The sequence below is a fragment of the Haliotis rufescens genome, unplaced genomic scaffold (genome assembly GCF_023055435.1).
Source record: "Haliotis rufescens isolate VD_foot unplaced genomic scaffold, xgHalRufe1.0.p SCAF_5, whole genome shotgun sequence".
Lineage (NCBI taxonomy): Eukaryota > Metazoa > Mollusca > Gastropoda > Lepetellida > Haliotidae > Haliotis > Haliotis rufescens.
Window position 1 is genome coordinate 33,507,665 of NW_025964223.1, and position 20,004 is coordinate 33,527,668.

At 40.7% G+C, this 20,004-nt stretch overlaps 1 protein-coding gene across 1 annotated transcript in view; it reads right to left on the minus strand.

Annotated features, from left to right (window-relative positions):
* The window catches only part of LOC124115933, a 452,084-nt gene that overhangs the window by 179,372 nt on the left and 252,708 nt on the right, over nucleotides 1-20,004 (minus strand). Inside the window, exon 8 of the mRNA XM_046477097.2 lies at nucleotides 5,486-5,539. Coding sequence (XP_046333053.1) covers nucleotides 5,486-5,539 — 54 coding nt within the window. The remainder of the gene's footprint in view (nucleotides 1-5,485; nucleotides 5,540-20,004) is intronic.

The window sequence follows — 20,004 nt, forward strand, 5'->3', positions numbered from 1 at the left end:
TGCCCAGGCTGTCACGATGAGGTAAACTACACTGAGGCTATTTTGCGGGATGTGCTTACACGTGGCCTGAATGACCCTGAAATCCAGTTAGACCTCCTTGGTGACCAAAACCAAGACATGACTCTTGAGCAGGCCTTCCAGTTTGTATAAGCCAAAGAAGCTGGTAAGCGGTCCGCATCACGACTCCTTGGCTCAAGGTGCTGAAGCAGTCGGCAGCACTTACAGACGCAGCAGGAATGCAGCTCACAGTGAAACTAAAATGTTTGATAAATCTGAGGTATGCCACTACTGTGGCAGGAAGGGGCACGGAAAGTCTGAAGCCCCCAAAATCAGAAAGAAAGAATGCCCAGCCTATGGCCATACTTGCACGCTGTGCAGTCGATCCAATCACTTTGATTCTGTGTGCCGCAGCAGAAACAAGCAAAAATTGGAGAAACCCAGTAAAACACCAGAGGAATATGAAGGTGCAATCTTTGACACACTATGTGCAGTCACAAACCTTGGCTGGCATCGTGGTAAAATAGCCATCACCCTTGCCCACCACCTGTATGACCAACTGTCTGACACATTGATAAGACAAGCCTGACATCTGTGGTAGAAACGGCATCACACTGAACCCTGAGAAGTTTGTCTTTGCTCAGGATACGGTTGAATTTGCAGGCTTTGAGATAACACATGACTGTGTTCGCCCCTGTAAAAAGTACCTCCAAGTCATCTTAGACTTTACCACACCGAGAAATATTACAGACATGCGGTCAGGGTTTGGCCTAATCAACCAGGTATCTTATGCCTTCAGCATGGCAGAAAGGATGCAACCATACCGTCAGCTATTGAATCCTGGGACACCTTTTCGATGGGATAACCACTTAGACATGTTGTTTCAGGAATCAAAGGCAGTCATTGTCAGTGAGATTGAGGAGGGTGTACGAATATTTGACAAACGCAAACCGACATGCCTTGCTACTGACTGGTCAAAAGGTGGAATTGGATTTTGGCTATTCCAAAAACATTGCACATGCCCAAAGACAGTCCCTTTCTGTTGTCACGATGGTTGAAAAATCACTCTGGTTGGCAGTCGATTCACACATGCAGCTGAATCCCGCTACGCCCCTGTGGAAGGAGAGGCATTGCCAGTTGCTGATGCACTGGACAAAGCCAGGTACTTCGTTCTCGGCTCTAACGATCTCACTGTTGTGGTCGACCACAAACCACTCCTCAAGCTGTTGGGTGACCGATCCCTCGAACATATCTCCAATGCTCGACTCCGAAACCTAAAGGAAAAAACATTGCTTTACAAATTCCAGATGGTTCATGTACCAGGTGCAAAACAACGCACTGCTGATGCTGTGTCCCTCCATCCAACTGGCCACCCTGAGAAAATGGTGTTAATAGATGATGTCGCAGCCATCTGCCATGATGACGACTTGCTTGACCTCCCAGCTTTCTCAAATGTCAGTCGCATGATCCTAGCCTCAATAAGATGCAGGGAGAAGCCTGATGACAGCATTGAGGACTCAGTTATACACTCAGCCGTGTCATCGATCAGCTCCCTCCAGTCCATCACCTGGGACAAGGTTCTGGTAGCAACAAGCAGTGACAGCGATATGGTGAAGCTGGTGGAGATGATTGAATCAGGGATGCCAGAATTCCGCCATGAATTACCAGCATCACTTCGTGAATACCATCAATCGGGTGAACATCTTCATACTATCGATGGGGTTGTCATATACAAGGATCGAATCGTGATTCCCCCATTACTGCGACAGGATGTCCTGACTGCACTCCACTCCGCTCACCAAGGCGTGTCATCGATGATGGCAAGAGCTGAAGCATCTGGCCTAGAAACACTCCAGCTATCACAGCTCTCAGAAACGATTGCTATCACTGCAACCGTATGGCCCCCTCCCAACCTTGTGGCCCACCCACACCACCTGTCTACCCAGTCTACCCATTTCAATGTGTGTGTGCTGACTTTTTCCATTACAAAGGGATCAACTACTTAGTGGTTGTCGACAGATACTCCAACTGGCCTATAGTTGAAAGAACTTCCAATGGTGCACCTGGCCTGATTGATTATCTACGCCGAACATTTGTCACCTTTGGCATTCCGGATGAGCTATCCTCTGATGGTGGCCCTGAATTCACAGCCTCAGCTACCAGAGAGTTCCTTCGAACATGGGGTGTGCATCATCGCCTGTCATCTGTTGCCTTCCCACACAGCAATTGTCGAGCAGAGGTCGGTGTCAAGACTGTCAAAAGATTGATAACGAACAACACTTGACCTAATGGGGAACTTGACACTGAGGCCTTCCAACGTGCAATGCTACAATACAGGAACACTCCAGACAGAGACACCAAGTTATCCCCTGCGATGTGTGTCTTCGGTAGACCCATACTACCTGGTTGCTATAAACCACATGACACATGGCGCGATACTCTTTCCATGAGAGAGGATGCTTTGAGAAACCGACATAAGAGGACGGATGAACTGCTTACTGAGCACACCAAACAGCTACCACCCCTTGTTGTTGGGAATCTCGTCCGAATCCAAAATCAAACAGGCCCTCACCCACTGAAATGGGACAAAACTGGATGTGTGATCGAAGTTCACCAATTCGACCAGTATGTTGTACGTGTGGATGGCTCAGGCAGAGTTACTCTACACAACAGGAAATTCCTCCGCAAATACACTCCTGTATATCCACCCACACCTACAGTCACAGTTGCAGATCATTTGCCAGGCCATATCCATTCAACATCACCAGCTCGTCTGGTACACAATACCGTCCTTTCTTGCAGAAGGCCTCATCCAGGCCCAGCAATGCCAACAGTAATCAGCCTGTTGCCCCCTTGCAGAAGGAATTAAACTTGATGGAACCATCATCCTCAGCTGTGCCAGCAACGACTACTATGAGTCCTTCAGACGTGTCATTGGAACTGCCAAGCTTTCAACACCAGGCTGTTGCTCCTCAACAACCTGCCGCACCGTCGTTGACAACAACACCAAATACAAGAACGCTACCACCCCCATGTCCTGCTCCAGTGGAGGTTGAACCCAGACGTTCCACTCGGAGAAAGATTGCACCCTCGTGGCTTAGTGACTATATTCATGCTATTTGGGTGGAAAAACCCTGGACTGTGGGGCTGTAAATCTGAAAAAGATTATCAGACATGCATGTGTTACATGTCATCCTTCCCTTCCATAGATATGGAACATTCATAATATCTGACATCAACACACTTGAAGTCATTTCAGTTCATTTATAACTCAGTCAAGACTTGACTACCTTATTTAGTCCTTGTCATACCTTTTGCAAGATCTACCAATGACTTGGGTAGGGATAAAGGATTATGTACATTTACATTATAGAATCATGTGTTGCATTAAGTTATGTTTCCTGTTCTGTGTTCCAGATCTCCATCATTTGTGATGTCGAATAAAGATATCTCAAAACAGTATAACACCTACTCATTTATATAAAGGCATAAAGCAAGAGGTCAGGAACACGCATATATGACATCATCTGCGTTGAGTGGAATGTGACAGTTGTTGCACCAAGACCAAAAGGTTGAACTTGTGGGGACCATGGACATCAGTGACCTTAATGTTGCAAAGGTAATGTGTGGTGAATACTGTGTAAGACTTCAATGCGATAAGGGACTTCTGCAAATGTGGCAGAAGAATATATGGAGCATTGCCATGGACAGAGGGAGTCATTAGGAGTGAAGTTGAAGTAGAAGGTTGGTTCGGAGCAGAAGAGGATGGAATCGTCTGTTGGCGAGCCTTAGCAAGATGGGGACCTCCAGAGCAAGTGGGAGGGGTGACATCAACTTTGTGGACCCCATTCTGTTTATATACAACAGTGTGCAGTGTTGTTCGAGAGGGCCATAGGAGCTCCACCCAATGAGACACTGTTAGAATTACTGCCTTGAATTCGCGGCTGTTGATATTGAGGCAATTATATTGATATTGAGACGGTCGAGGTGTCTTACAAGCAGATGAAGGGAAGGGACAAATGGCCACGAAGAGACCCCTTCGATTCGACTAGCCACCACTAAAGGTATGGGTGGATGTGGATATGGATCGGCAGAGAAATCAGCAATTGACAGTCGTCAATCTTGATGATGGACGCAAGAAAGCATTGAAGCAGTCGCAGGTGCAGTTGGCTTGCTTGCGCTGACGTCAGGAGGGCAAGGAGCTGTTGCCATCGTTGGAACTGGAGCAGTTGTTTGAGTGCCCATGGAACAAACCTTTGAATCTTCACCCAACAATCCTGCAGGACAAACAACATGCCTTGATGAGCGTTGAAGAGAACCACAATTAATTGGAGTTGTTCAGTGTGACACTAACTCGAACTTGTCAACGTTGACCAACCAACCTAATTGATGCAGATGACAATGAGTGAAGTTGAGGTGTTGAATGGGGATGTCGGCGTCTGCATGTGCCTGAATGTAGTCGTCAAGATAGGAGTCGGGACATGATTCTGTGAAGATTAAGGACTTTGGTGATGGGCCTGGTGAGGTGTCCCAATCCTGAGTGCATGATGTGGAATCAGAGCGGCTAATGATCCGAGGACGCACTGTCATAGAACGGTCAGACGAACTACCATCAAATGAACAACTGAAGGAGAGGAAAGTGAGGATTCCAGGAATGGAATTTTCAAGGGAGGAACGCAAACGATTGACTGAGAGTTGAGAACGAAAAGAGGATCATCAGTCACCATCGATGGCGTAGTTGTCGAAGGAACGGTAGAAGACCGAAAGTCTGAAGGGAGTGGAGGCTGAGGGGTGGTCGCTGGGTCAAGTTGTGTGAAGATATCGTCAGTCAAAGCATTGTCGGAGAGCGCATCATCGGTAACTGACAAGATGGGCACCTGGAAGTCTGAGGGAGTGGCAAGAGGACTCAGCTTTCTCAGCTGACTTTGCTTTCTTTTCAGAATCCTTAGATTTAGACGGTCCACCACTGATGACACTTTTGAAGGTTAGGCTGATAAGCAGAGTCTGCCAGTGCACGAGGCTCATCACAGCGTAAAGTTCAAAGGTACACTGGCTATGGCAGTAACAACACAGTGCATGGAGGTCTGAAGTAGAATTTGTGCATCTGCACTGGGTACACGCCAGATGTAGCTTGTCCTTTCTTCACATGCAGGACGTTGCAGTCCAAGAAACAACGCAAAAAAATAAATGTATTTTCTAGGTCCAAGAACACGTTCACACACGGTGGCCATTAGAGCGAGTATGAGTTGGCAGAGATACACACGTGATTAGGTTGTGTAAGGTTACCGTGAATGGGAACACGTAATTGACCGAGTTGTTGGTCCGTAAACCATAGGGAAACCATAGGGAAGCGTATCCTGAACCTTGACTAATATTACAATAAAAGGTAAGGTAAGGTAACATATATTTAGACATTGTGTTGTTAGCAGCATGGTCATAACCACTTTGGTACACATTCTTAAATGGATAACATACATCACTGATTTACCTGATTAAATGTGCTGCTTCTTTTCTTGAGGACATTACACAGAATGGCTTCAATCTGAAAGGTCAAGGATCACATGTTCAAACTCTTAACAATCACCTTTTTATTCTGACTACATTTCCAGTTATGGTTTTGAAATCTCCATTTAAAAAATCCAGAAATGTTATTGCATCAAAATGATATCAATATTAATTTTAAGAGAAAACTAGATGTGTCTGCGGTATATACTCACTGGTGAAAACATAGCAGTTAATGTGAGTACTAGCCCTGGCAGTAGATAATTGGTGGCTTACCTTTCGAATACAGTACCACAAACTTTTCAAACACGTGACAAAACCCTATGATGTAATTTGTAGTATTTTGATGCCAGTCACAATTGGAAAAAAATGCCCTGTGATGTCAGGGGTGTGCATAAGCTCCTCCCAGTGATCTATCATCTCTACACACAATGTCAATGAATACGCCCAGCGAAGTTGAGAGTTTTGAATATTTGTTTACTAAATATAGCCTGCGGCAGCGCATTTTATAGCAAGCACAAGTTTATGAAAGCAATTTAATTTTCAATTAAATAGTGTTTTTCCTAATTCAAGTGGCTAAAATCATGATAAATGGAAACACATGTACATATAATATTGTTGGATTCATCAATTTTGATTATTATGCACAGGAATGCAGTTTATTAGGTTATATTATAATTCTTGTGATTCCCTACCTCTATTACATCATTGCCATAAATCCTGTATTTTGGATTCAGTCACACTTACTAAAATTTTCAGATTTTCAACAGACATCCTCTTCACTGTCAATCACATACAATTAGTTGTTCCCAAACAGCATCGTAACCACCCAAGCTATGACGTATGCAATGGCTGGTACGTTATTTTTTTCCTGTGTGTGCTAGAGTCAACACCTATTGTTATAGTTGTAACGATTGAGCAGTTGGTATTAGTCACATTAATCTAAGATTATTCTAGAAGTTTTGTATAATACAGACACAGTAAGTAGATATTAATAGCCGCTACTGGAGTGACGATCGCACGCAGATGAGTATAAGCTGGTGTGAGGTCTTGTTGTGGGTTCATAATGGAGTCTCCCTCTACTCCCGGTTGCAAGAAGTGTGGTTGGTTCATGATCACAGGAGATCTTCATGTTAACTGCATGAGGTGCAGTGAGAAGATATGCACAGAGGAGGCAAGATGTGAGCAGTGTGCCAATACATCTAAGAAAGCCTTCTTGAAATTAGGTGAGGCTATAACTAAGGCTAGGAGGCAGCAAGCAGCAAAAGAAGAAAGTGGAAGTCAACACGGCAGCAGTAGTTTAGGTAATGATGGTTCTGCCGCAACCCCACTGGAGCCGGATTTATATACCTATACCGCTACTACAGGGGGAATTTTTTATGCCAAAATGATTATGGGATTCAACGATAGTCATGAGTCATATTAAAAGAAACATCAATATTAATTAATAATGAATAAAATTTACTATAGCACACGAGGATATTGGAAAGGTGTAGGAGCAATAAAAAAATTAGCCACTGCGGCTAATCTAAAGATGTTGCCAAGGATTGGTTAAAGAAACAAGCGATGTTGCAAATATATTTACCGGCACTGCGTTATATACCGAGGAAGAAGTTTGATATATTTACAACGAATGAAGTTCATCAGGCTGACCTCTTGTTTCTTCCCCACGATAAGGTAAAACGCAAAACGTATAAATACGCTTTAACCGTAGTGGATGTGGCTAATTTAACATCAACACGCTTCCTTAGATTCTCCATAGTTTTACCAAATACGGAGCTATTCATGAGCTTATATAGGTTCTTTTCAAAATCGCTGGTGGCTATCTTTCTTAAATCTATGTTCAGTCTTATATAGGGCTCAATCCAAGGGCTTTGATCAAACTTTAGAACTCCGTGTATTTTCTTAAGTTTCATACCAAACGATAGATATAACTGGAGATTTCTGTAGTGAACTATATATTTTGTCTTATCCATCAAATTTGGTACGGGTTTTTCTACGTTAGCTAACCTAGTATTACCCATCAAGGAGTGTTGATATTCCGACATCCAATCTTTATCAACCATTAATCTTTCGGGAGCTAGCGGATAACTGTTATGGTCTTTATGTAACGAATTTGGATAGTCCAAGTCAACTTCTAGTATGTACCCTTTATTCGCATCGATATTATGGATATCATTCACACTGATATCATCGACCCACTCAAAACCACCCGTGGGTAAAGGTTGACTCATAGCCCATCTGTACAAATTGTTGGCCTCGAGATATAATATATGCGTGTTGGGTTTACTCGGATCATATCCTTCCACTTTTTTATAATTAGCCTTAGAATACCTTTTTCGCTACCATCGATATACCACCTCTTAATCCTTTCTCAATAAACAAGTGCATATCGTAATCGGTGAGTAGTTTTAGTTCTACGGCGGTCTTCTTCAACAATGCATCCCACGATAGTCCGGGACTGGAATAGTACCATGCTGGGTCCAAGCCGTATTGTTTTAAACATGTCTTTCTAAATATCTCGAATATATCGGCGAGTAACAGTACATCGGTTTTCAAGTACAGATCGTGATAATCACCTAAATTCTTACAACCTAATTTATCCCAGACCGTCAGAGCGTGTTCATAATCGGCATCGGTTATTTTAGTTTCTGTTAAGTTACTATAGAATGATTCAAGAGGTGGTAATTTAGTTTTGTCAAATCTAGACCAACCATCCATATATTCGTAAGGATATACACCTTTTCTCAGCAACAAATGACGTGTTAACCTATCGGTATATTGATTTGTTATCGCAAGTCATCGGGATTGTTCGCATTAGCTAAATTGTCCAGGGAAGATAACAGAAACTGTACGGTGTCTATGAATCTAAGCCCATTACTTTGCTTTATTCTAGCTTTCCCATCCTTGTCCCTATAATGTATAGTTTTAGTCAACGAGAACGATATGTATTTTTCCATATTATTAGGAATGCACGTTAAGCCGCCATCGGTCTTTGAGATAGCTTGCATGATGAGATGAGAATCACAACGGGGATGGGTATTGTTTGAAAATTCATTTTTAGTTTCAAGTTACACTCGTTATGCGCGGCCCCCCGATAATGATACAATAATGTTCAAATTTTAATATATTTTTTCCCTCTTTAGGCATATCGATCCTGATAGCGGTCTGCAGTCTTCTTTATGCGCTTCTTATTGACCTTGTCTGCTGTACCCATGCAGGCATCTTTCACAGAAATATTTCTTTCTAGCATGTTTTGTTTGATCGTATAATAGCCTGTTTAAACACTTTATCCATGTATAATGATATTTTCCATCTTTTTCGATCAGAAATGAATTGATTCTGGGGATATGTTACGGAGCGGAGCTTATCCTGTGTACAACAATTCCTTTAGAATGTCCGAAAACATTTATAGCTAAATTATTTTGCTTTTCCACCTTATCAATTTGTGATATTGGTGTAGGTTCGTCTATACCATCGAAGTTGAGTCCATCGTTTTGAGGATAGCTAGAAGGTCTATTTGCAATTTTAGAATCTACGGGGAACAATGCAGATCTTATCATCATTCTTAAACAGTCATCGGATTTACTTTTTACATTTATTATGGCTTTTTTCTTCTTATAATACGGGGGTAAATCTATATAAGATCCACCTTTGAAGGGCATATAATTTGCTATATCTAAATATAAACTATCAATTTTATCCACACCCCAACCCGAACCTCTATTAGTCCAGCGTTCTAAAGTTTCCTGTATCCTCTGAATTGATGTATCTAATGATGCGTTTATAGTATCGGATTCGGTTATAACTGCTTGATTGCTTCAGAAATATGGTTCGGTATATTCGGTGCTATCGTCTGCGCTACTTTTACTCAATGACATTTTTATCGTCAGCTGGTATTTTATACTGTGTAAATCATCTAACTCCTCGTTAATTTTGCTTGACATGATTGGCTTAACATCATTAACATCCATGTTGGAATTAATATCCATCTTCCAACCTCTCAGATATTTACCAACGCCGGCGGATGTGGATACAAATTTTAATTCTTGTTGTTGTTGTTTATCATCATCGTCTTGTTGATTATTATCTAGTAAAGCGATCAATTCAGCTCTTCTCATTCGAGAATAACCTCTCAGCCCACTGTTTTATGCTTGAGCTTTGAGTTCTCTAACAGTCTGGGGTTTGTTGTATTCCAAACCGAGTAAATCGATCAATTCAGCTTTTCTCATTCGAGAATATCCATGTAGACCACGTTGTTGTGCTAAAGCCTTCAGCTCTCTCACAAAAACCATTGTGGTTTAATGGTATATGCAAAATGATTCATTTGTCTAATTGGTTATTTTTCATATATTTAAATACGTATCCTCCCCAACCTATTCCTCTCATTGATGTAATCTCTCTTCCTAGCATAAATAATCTGGTTCCTGACCCTATCAGCACTGTTTCTTACATAAACAATAACGACCTTTGACCCCTATCCCAAATACAGAACATGTATAGTTAATGTTTCCCCGCCTGATGTAATAAGAGTGTATGCCACAGTAAATACCAACAGAACGCCGGTTGCATTGAATTTTTTTCCCCATGAGTGTAAATCTGCACAGATTCATGGTTATACATCTATCATATCATTTGTCTAAATGCAAAGCAAATCACATCTCCACTGGTGAGACATGGCTATTTATAGTTTAGCAGTCATGTGATTTATTGATTAGCTGTCACTCTGGTTTATGTGTAGTTATTGTGTAGCTGAAAATTGCAACAACTGATAACCCGATTATCACGAATGTTACCTCGCGTTTCTTTTGAGCCTCTGACGGTGTATAAAACTGACTCATTGTTGGTCTCGGTATTGGGTCAAGTTTTTTCCCATAAACGAGGAAGTATTCGTGCATGGCAGATTCGACATCCTTAAACGTTTGAATTGAATGTCCCTCCTTACGCAGTTCTTCATGAAAAAAATCTAATCTCTCCATTCTCTGCCGCGCCTATTGTGACTGAGCTTTTTCGAGTTGTTCTAAAGCTTTATTATGTCTTTTACGCTCCTCTTCAACTTCTTTAGCGTTTGATTCCCTCATACCTCATGTTTAATTACTTCATTATGTCTTCCGGGATAAGCCCTTGTTTGATGAGCATATCTTTCGTTGCCATTGCTAATCCAGAATCATCATACCGATATCATAACCATTAAAATCTAGCTTGGGAGGTGTGGCTTTAGTAATCATTTTAGCCATACGGGCATAGCCAATGGCCAATCTGGTGACCACCGCTGAATGATACGTTGCTTTTACCAACATTTTACCATCTGTAACTGGAGTAGTCATGCTTCTTATAGCATTATATGGGGGCTAACCTCTAAGTGAAGTTGTTGTTGTGACATCGGGGGTGATGTTTTCTCTTCTCCGGTCTTATAAAACAACCATACAGCCGCTATAGCAACAACTCCTACTTGTGCCCAAGTTTTAATCGGATCAATATTGGAATTATTCATTAGTTTCACTTTGCGAGCGAGTCCTCCCATCCTGCCTGCAGAGATTTTTTGGGGGTTTTTCCTCGTAACTCTGGGTTTTTGTATTTTCTAATTCACAATCGCTGGTGGTGGTTCCTCATTCACTCGTTGTGCAGTCGGGGTTATTATTTCCTCGTTCACAATCTGTGGTGGTGTCACTTGTTGAGTCTCCATTATTATTAAGTGGGCACGTATGTTTAAATTGACAATACCTAGCCGTTATTAAAGCTGTGGTGAGTGGAGCTAAGAACATTCCGTATCTATGATAAAACTCACAGCTCACTGAGCTTATAGCGTGTTCGATGAATGGGTCTTTCTCTAGAGATTCGCATAAATACATGCGATGTTCTGCCGGGATAGGGAGAAACGTACTAGCTACGACTGTGTATAGTTGTAACATAGCCGACCCTATCGTTTTAGTCATGGTAGCTCCCAGTCTAGACTCGTAACGAGCGTACAGTTTTTTAATTTCTTCGTCGGTCATGTTATCAATTTTTTCGATGGTATAATTTTCCCCCAAATATTGGGAACATTTTCCACCGGCTACCAAAGCGGTGAGTCTTTCTCTATGTTTATCTAAAGATTTATCTGTAACTACTTCAGCATGTTGATCAGATTCTTTGAGCATTTGTTCGATGAGTTTGTCGCATTCCATAATGTAATACCTAAGGAAATATTTAAGTCTAACATAATATAATATGGCATATCCAATACAACCCGTAATAATGAACTGTTGCGAAAGAATGAGGATTTCAAACCACATTATGTCATATTAACCGCTAATGTTCAATTTATCATATTTTTGCTATAATTTTGCTACATTTGCTATAATTTTGCTATAATTTTGCTTCATTTGCTATATTTTTGCTATAATTTTGCTACATTTGCTATAATTTTGTTCAGCAGTTGCTACATTTGCTATAATTTTGCTACATTTTTGCCACATTTTGCTAAGCAATTGCATGAGCAGCTGGTTGATCGGTTTTTAATACGAGTTTACAGTGCTTCGTTGCTGCTAACAGTTTTCTGACTTTATCTCATTCGAGCTTGGTATAAATAACATCATTTTCGCGTAAACATTCCTCGAATGAATCTCGATCTTTGCAATGAAACAGGGCTACCCATTTGGTCTGCTCTCTGAGATCTTTCAGGACAGAGTTGTATTTTTGAGTAAGTACCCAAACGCTATGTTGAGTATGCCGTCTGGAGAATGCTAAATACGAAAGCATATCTTTCTTTTTTGTGAGTTCTTTACTCGCACTGCAATCGTCTATTACGAAAAGAGTTGATTCTCCTTTGTATTTTTCGTGACATACTCGTAAACAGTCTTGTAAACGATCGCCCGGATTGACTCTGTGTACCCCGTCGTCATTCATTACCCAATCTCTCGATAGGTAGGTTTTATTAACACTTATAGTCGGGCACAGAATAATAATATGATCGAAAACGTCCCGATAAAGACTTTGTGAAATATCTAGAATGAAAGCTGTTTTTCCACAGCCCGTTTGCCCGCATATGATAGTGTAGTGTGGTTCTTTAGGTAAAAGATTATTAATAGATTGCTTGCACAAATCTTCCATTCTGTATATTAAGTTGCGCATCCATAATCACGTACAAATATATGTTTAATTTACCAGCCGTTTCCTGGAGCTTCGTTATCTGTCTAGTGACACCCTCGCTAGCATTTTCTATTCTCCTCCCACTGCCGTGTAGTTGGTCATCGTCCGTTTGTTCGCATGTCGAGCCATAGCGCGTACTTCGTGGTGAGGTATTCACCCATCGATATACCCCCGAGAGACAGATCTTTCACGACCGCGTTAACTTCTGGGCTTCGTTTTATAGAATGGAGTTTTTTAATCTCATCCCACTAGTGATACGCTAGCATTCCTTGACTATATAGTTGATTAGAAACGCCCTCGATAGTCAATTCTACTTTTGTAATCTTGGGATTGTAGAACTTCTCGGTATTCCTTTTAAATGCATCGGAGGGGTCCTCGAACAACATTAAAATACCCTTCAACGATCTCGTGGGGACGTTTAGATTGATATTCCAAGTCGTATCTTTTTGTCCCTCGTGATCTTTCGATGTCGAAGCACGCGATCGTACAAGATGGCTAAACTTCCGGTATACTGGTTATGAATTTGTCTGGCTAATTCGGGATCTGTTATCATATCATACTCCAGTGAGATATTGTCAATGGAATAGCTAGCAGTTTCATCCCCAGTGACTTTGGTTACTCTGCCGTAGTCATTAAAAGTGAGTTCGTATTCTAACCTATTGCCTAGGGATGCTTGATAAAAGGGCATGTGGGAATCTAGTAATTCAAAGTCTAGGGGAATATAGAATCTGTTACCTAATGCGTCGGCAACGGCCTGATCTTTAACGACGGTACCATCACCACTAGAAGCATCTACAGGCAGTCTCAATGTGTTCCGATTACAAATACCTTGGTACTGTAAGTTTTCCCGTTCTTTATCCGTTCTCCAGAGATCCATGTAACAGTTGTATACATCGCTATCGTCGATACTCAAAACCTCATTACCGCTAATTTTAATGGCTATTTTCTTAACGATAGCACGACCTATGTTCTGAACGGGCTCTCTGTTAACGTCGGTAGAAGTAAAAATAATCGTAAATGCTGGTCGGACAAGTCCCGGAACTAACCAACGTGTGCGCCTAGATTAGGAAAGCGAACCAGAAGCGTTTGATTCTGATCGATGGTACTAGGGTTATTAGTTATAGTTACAGACTGACGAATTGCTTTGACCCCTAATGGATCTCGAAGTCTACGTTGTGGGTTTAACTTGCGTCCGTATTGCGAAGACATTGTTATATTGAAATTATATAACCATATGTTTAATATAAAAATGACTGATTTTAATCTAGATGATTTTGATAACCCGAGTACAATCGAAGAGGGTACTGATGAAACCAGCTTTGGTGGCATGAATCTTAACGATGAACTTTTACAATCAACCGTCAATGATTATTACTATACCTTTAAAGATGTTAGTCCTATTGTTCGTGACTATTCAAAGTTTGAATTAGATAGTAAAGGAATATTGCGACTGCGTGGCTCTCCGGATATTGATCTTATGCATTATCGTACTCGTAAGCCCCTAGCCTTGTCTACGATAGTCGGTAAACACGGCATCAGCACTGTTCATGATGAATTAGGTTTTGTAGACTACTCACGAGGAGCAAAACTTTCCGAAAAGACTACTAAGGTTCTTCAGACTGTGCGTGATGAACTCGGTAACATAGATAATTTGGAAGCTTCCTCGAAGGTGGCCTCAGACGGACTCGGAGAAATCTTGGATACCTATTACGATAATTCCACGTTACAGGTACCATCCTCGGAGTTTAGTATATGGGAATTACGAGGTCTTGACAAGGCAATACGAACAATGCGGGGAGAACTCATCAATTATATAGCCAAGCTATCTGAAATCGACAAGCATATAGCTTATGAGAAAACAATACTTGAACAGGCGGGCGATGAATTCGGTAGACGCCGCGTTGCTGAAAGATTGCATAACTTAGAAGACGAAAGATCGGCCCGCCTCGAAGCTGCTTCCAGTAATAGAAAGGCACTTTGTTCACAAATAAGTCGAATTTGAGAAACTATCGATCAAGTCCTCAATGATAATACTACACTGGCCGATAAAATTAAAACATTGTTCAGAGAACAGGGAATAACCATTGCCATCATTTTAACCGAGTTGGGATTTATTATATCGACTATGACTCTCGGGTTAACCGGTGGCAGTACAGGTGGTAGCGGCGGATCACCGCCTACTGATAGGGATGGTATAAAAGAGTGGATAAAAAAGCATTTAAAAGCATTAGGAGAAGCACTGGGAAAGCTAGCTGAGAAAGCCGCGGCTGCACTTCCCGGTATAATAGGGAGTGTTGTTTCCTGGCTCTTGAATTTATTAGCTAAGACCACCACTTGGCTTAGTCAAAACTTGTGTGCACTGGTCGTAGCAATTGCAGGGCTGCTGTACGTATCCACTAAGAACTATTTAACCAAATCAGTTCGCTAAGAACTATTTAACCAAATCATTAGTAAACCAGCCGCGACCCCACCTAATACGAGCGCTGTTTTTTCATCGATATGTTGTTGATTTTTAGCCGCAATATGCAGTGGTACTTGTGGTTATACGTCAGTAGGAGCGATAGTGGATAACTGTGGCTTGACTATTCCCGTTTCGCCTGTGTTTATTTGCGTTATTAATTAGGTATTAATATCTGAAATTATGCCTGGTTTTTGTTGATCGGTAGCAATAACAATTTTATTATTATATCCTATCACTTGACCGATCTTAAGTTCCATATTACTCGGAGACATGTATAGTCCCGGCGCATAAACGTAGTCCACTTTGGATTGAGCGTACTGTAATACATCTTGATAACGCTTTATAGACGATGGTATGTCAACTGGTGAATTAATAGCATCCTCCACGTTTCCGACAAACTGTTTTTGCGCATTGAGCGCCGTCCCAGTACCAATAATGGACGTTCGTGTTTGCGATTGTGCACCGAGAATTGCCCATACATAAGTTCTTATTGATTCATTAACTCTTACAAATCCTGGGTTAGTAAAATTATTTTCCGTTTAATCATTAAGAAATTCATTCCAAGCGTTTGCGGTATCGTTCAGTTGTATAAATTTTGTAACAATATATATTAAACCACTCTTAAAACTCATAATATCCCCTCTCCAATCGTTACTCGAAAGTTCCCAGTCGTGATACCAATGATGGGTTTTTAGAAAATAATCATACATTCTTATGTAAAGTTTGCTGGTATGCAACAACTTGGAATACGGAATACCTAGACCATGGTTAACTCCACTTAGACGCCAATCTTTACTCGTAGAAATATTAAATTCCTGACAAATACGTTCGAATGCCCACCTATTGTACGGATTATTTGATGCATTCCATGCTCGATCCTGCGGTAATGGAGCACTAATTTCTTTAAGTATACGTCTAATCTGATAGTACACGTGAAATGACAAAACAGACTTATTTAGTTCAAATCCTGGGGAATAAAGAGATACTCCACATCCCGTTGTGGCACACCATATGGCAAAGTTTAACTGATTCTGCCAAAATTGCATCGGATTGTGAAACCAATCGTGCACCATTTTATCGCTTGTTGCCGTGAACCTGTACTTTTCAAAGATATCAGGTAATTTAACGATAAAATCATAACCAGAGGCAGTTACTATAATCGATTGATTAGTAATGTATCTCGATTCCATATTTAAGTTATGATATAGTATCATAGTATATTTAATATGTATGTCACACTCCCGGGAATAACAAATGTTCAGTCTATTCAACTGCTTCATACTATCGATAACTCGGATGGACAACTCGAAGTCGCTCTATGCGATGTAACGTATTACCCGCTGTGGACCAATTTAAGTGCTGCAAGATATAATAATGAGACAGTAATAAATAGTAAACAATACATTATACCTGATGGGTATTACAGCGTATGCTCACTCAATGATGAATTTTTTAAGACTAATGGAATCAGTCTCACACAAAATGAGTCGAATGGGATGCTGATTTTAAACGCTGGAGAAAAGGATGTAAAGCTTTACGAGAGCTTAGCAATTACACTTGGATATGCAGATGGAGATATAACAGTACTCAAGACATCAGCACAGGGGGTTAAATTACCCGATTTAGTTCCCTATAAAGAGTTGTGCATCCATCTTGATCAGATCAGTACGACGGATAATATTCAACTTGAAAGTCCTTCAACTCTACTCAGATCTATTACAGTCAAAGATGAAAAATATAATAGCGGTAGAACGGAATCTTTCTCAACATTACAACATAAAAAATTTAAGCGGGGTATTATTTCAGACCTCAAAATTTCTGTATTAGATGTAAAACACCAACCTGTATATATAGGATACTTAAGTGTAACACTCCATATTATAAATAATGGTTGATTCCATATTTAAGTTATGATATAGTGTCATTGTATATTTAATATGTATGTTACACTCCCAGGAATAACAAATGGTCAGACTATTGAACTGCTTCATACTATGGATAACTCGGCTGGTCAACTGGAAGTCGCTATCTGTGATGTAACGTATTACCCGCGATGGACCAATATAAATGCTGTGAGAGGTAATAATGAGATATATATATTAGGTGGAAAAAAACACATTATTATACCTGATGGGTATTACAGTATATGCTCACTCAATGATGAAATTTTTAAGCCTAATGGAATTAGTCTCACACAAAATGAGTCGAATGGGACAGTGAATTTAAGCACAGAAAAGGATGTACAGATTTTAGAGAACTTAGCAATTACACTTGGATTTGCACGCGGAGGAGTAATACCACACAACAAAACAGCGAATGTAGTTACATTGCCCGATTTAGTTCCCTATAAAGAGTTGTGCATCCATCTTGATCAAATAAGCACAACGGAAAATATTCAACTCGAAAGTCCTTCAACTCTGCTCAGATCTGTTCCAGTCAAAGATGAAAAATATAATAGCGGTAGAACGGAATCTTTCTCAACATTACAATATAAAAAATTGAAGCGTGGTATTATTTCAGACCTCAAAATTTCTGTATTAGATGTAAAACATCAACCTGTACATATAGGATACTTAAGTGTAACACTCCATATTATAAATAATGGTTGATTCATCAGGCCCTGGAACGCTCAGACAATGTAATACAATTGCGCTTTCCGATCTCGGAGACACAGAAGGATTCGGTAGACCCGGTACCGATGGTAAGTTATACGCTTTACACTTACAAGATAATGTATACAAGCGGAAAGAAGTTACATTCACAGGTAATCTAGATGATTTAAGCGATGTCGACGTTAGTAGACTCCTTAAAAACACTTCGTACAATATTACTCGCAACGACGATAAAAAAATGGACTATGGTCGATGCAAAAATCGAGTGGCTATTGAATATCGTCATTACCCCACCGTATGTGATGATGGGTGAGGCACATAATTTAACTAATATAATAAATAGTGGCATCGTACTTTCGGCTTATATCCCATCAAAACGAAAAAGTGTGTTAGTCTCTCCCCTGCCAGAAGACCCCAGGTCATATGTTATTTAGTCGTCCGGCCGTAAATTTGTTATATTTGTAAATAGTTCAAATTTGGTTACTGAATTCAATGATATTAAAGTTAACTTGAGTGCAATATCTAATATTTCTACGCTTATTATTGAAGTCTTGTTCGGAGATGCACCGGAAGACGCCTTCGAAATATTACCAGGTCTATCGATTAAATGGCTCAAGAAACACGAGCGTCAACGTTGCAGTATTATTCATATTGAAGCATCACCCGTTGCAACCCTCGAGGGGGTTCAAATTATTAAAAGTGACAGCATTTCTCTTTCTAAGATATTCTTGCCTTATAATATACATTAGATAAGGTTGATGTATACTCTCAAAACATTTAAGCAAGATCAATTAAAGACTATTATATGACCGTAATATACACTATGAGTTTATATCCGGCGCTCGATGAAGCATTTGAAAAGATGGATACTGTTGATGGATTTCGATTTCATCAAATAAGCGACATAAAACATCAAATAGAGAAGGATCGGCAGGTGAGAATTGGATTGTATAAAAAGTATCGCAGAACCGTGAATGCTCTGGACGGAGTTGACACCGCGCTTGTAATATCTGGCATGGGACTCAGTGTAGCAGGTGTTGGTTTATTATCAACTATAATCGCCGCGCCTATCGTGCTCGGCATGGAAATAGCGGCCGGAGTCTCAGGACTGGCAGGAATAACGATAATATTCATTTCTCTTAGGTTGCAAAAGAAAGCATTAAAACACGATAAGATTCCGATACTCGCCGAAGCAAAGTTGAACAGCATTGAGGATCAAATTTCGACAGCAATGGCTGATTGTAAGATATCCGAGGATGAGTTTCGTTTAGTGCTGTCGGAACTCACCAAATACAATGTAATGAAGCATGAAATTCGATCAAAATCTCGTAAGACCAGTGGTATTAGCGAAGACGAGAAAAAAAGGTTCATAGAACAGGGGAGGCAACAAGCGCGTCAATTATTCCGTGCCAAAACCAAAGAACCGGTTGGAGATTAAAAATAGATTGCTTACTATCATTAGATCACATTTAGACAAATGCTTACATAAATATATAAAAATGGAGAATTACAACATTTATGTTCATGGACAAAATTATTATATCAGTAATGTCAAACCAACAAATGAAGAACAAAACATTTATGTTCATAGACAAAATTATCAAATTGAGAGAATTACCACAAGGTATATATTACATCAGTAAACCAAACAAATACGATCATCAATTACCAAGAAGAGTATATAATCTGGCCTACTTGTTAAATAATAGAGAAATTTATATCATAGACTCCAGGTGGTGGTGAGCTAGAGTCAATTTAAATTAATCTCATGACTATCGTCATTTTGGCATAAAAAATGCCACCTGTAGTAGCAGTATAGGTATATAAATCTGGCTCCAGTGGAGTTGCGGCAGAACCATCATTACCTATACTACTGCAGCCAACACCTTTCAGGCACCTGCTTCTACCCCAGCACCTCCCACTCCAGCAGAACAACCATCTCCTGCGCTCTCCATTAGTCATATTCAACAGCTGTCCGCCAATCCGATCAGCCAGCCTACCGATCAGCCATCCGACCAGCTGTCCGACCAGCCGCGTATAAGCTTGCAAGCTTTTCCCTACCATGATACACTGGCAGTGCCCAAGCCAGCTGCACGGACCACACGGGACTGTCTGACGGACTGTTCAGCCGACCGAGATGAGGTTACCGTACGGGCTGTTACATACGGGCTGTTACATACAGGCAGCCATCACAAGCCGCACAAACTTTTATCATACAGGAATCCTGGACACCGGAGGAAGACAAACCACAGGGAGAATACATGGCGGACTATTACAAATATCCAACGCCCAACGGGAGCT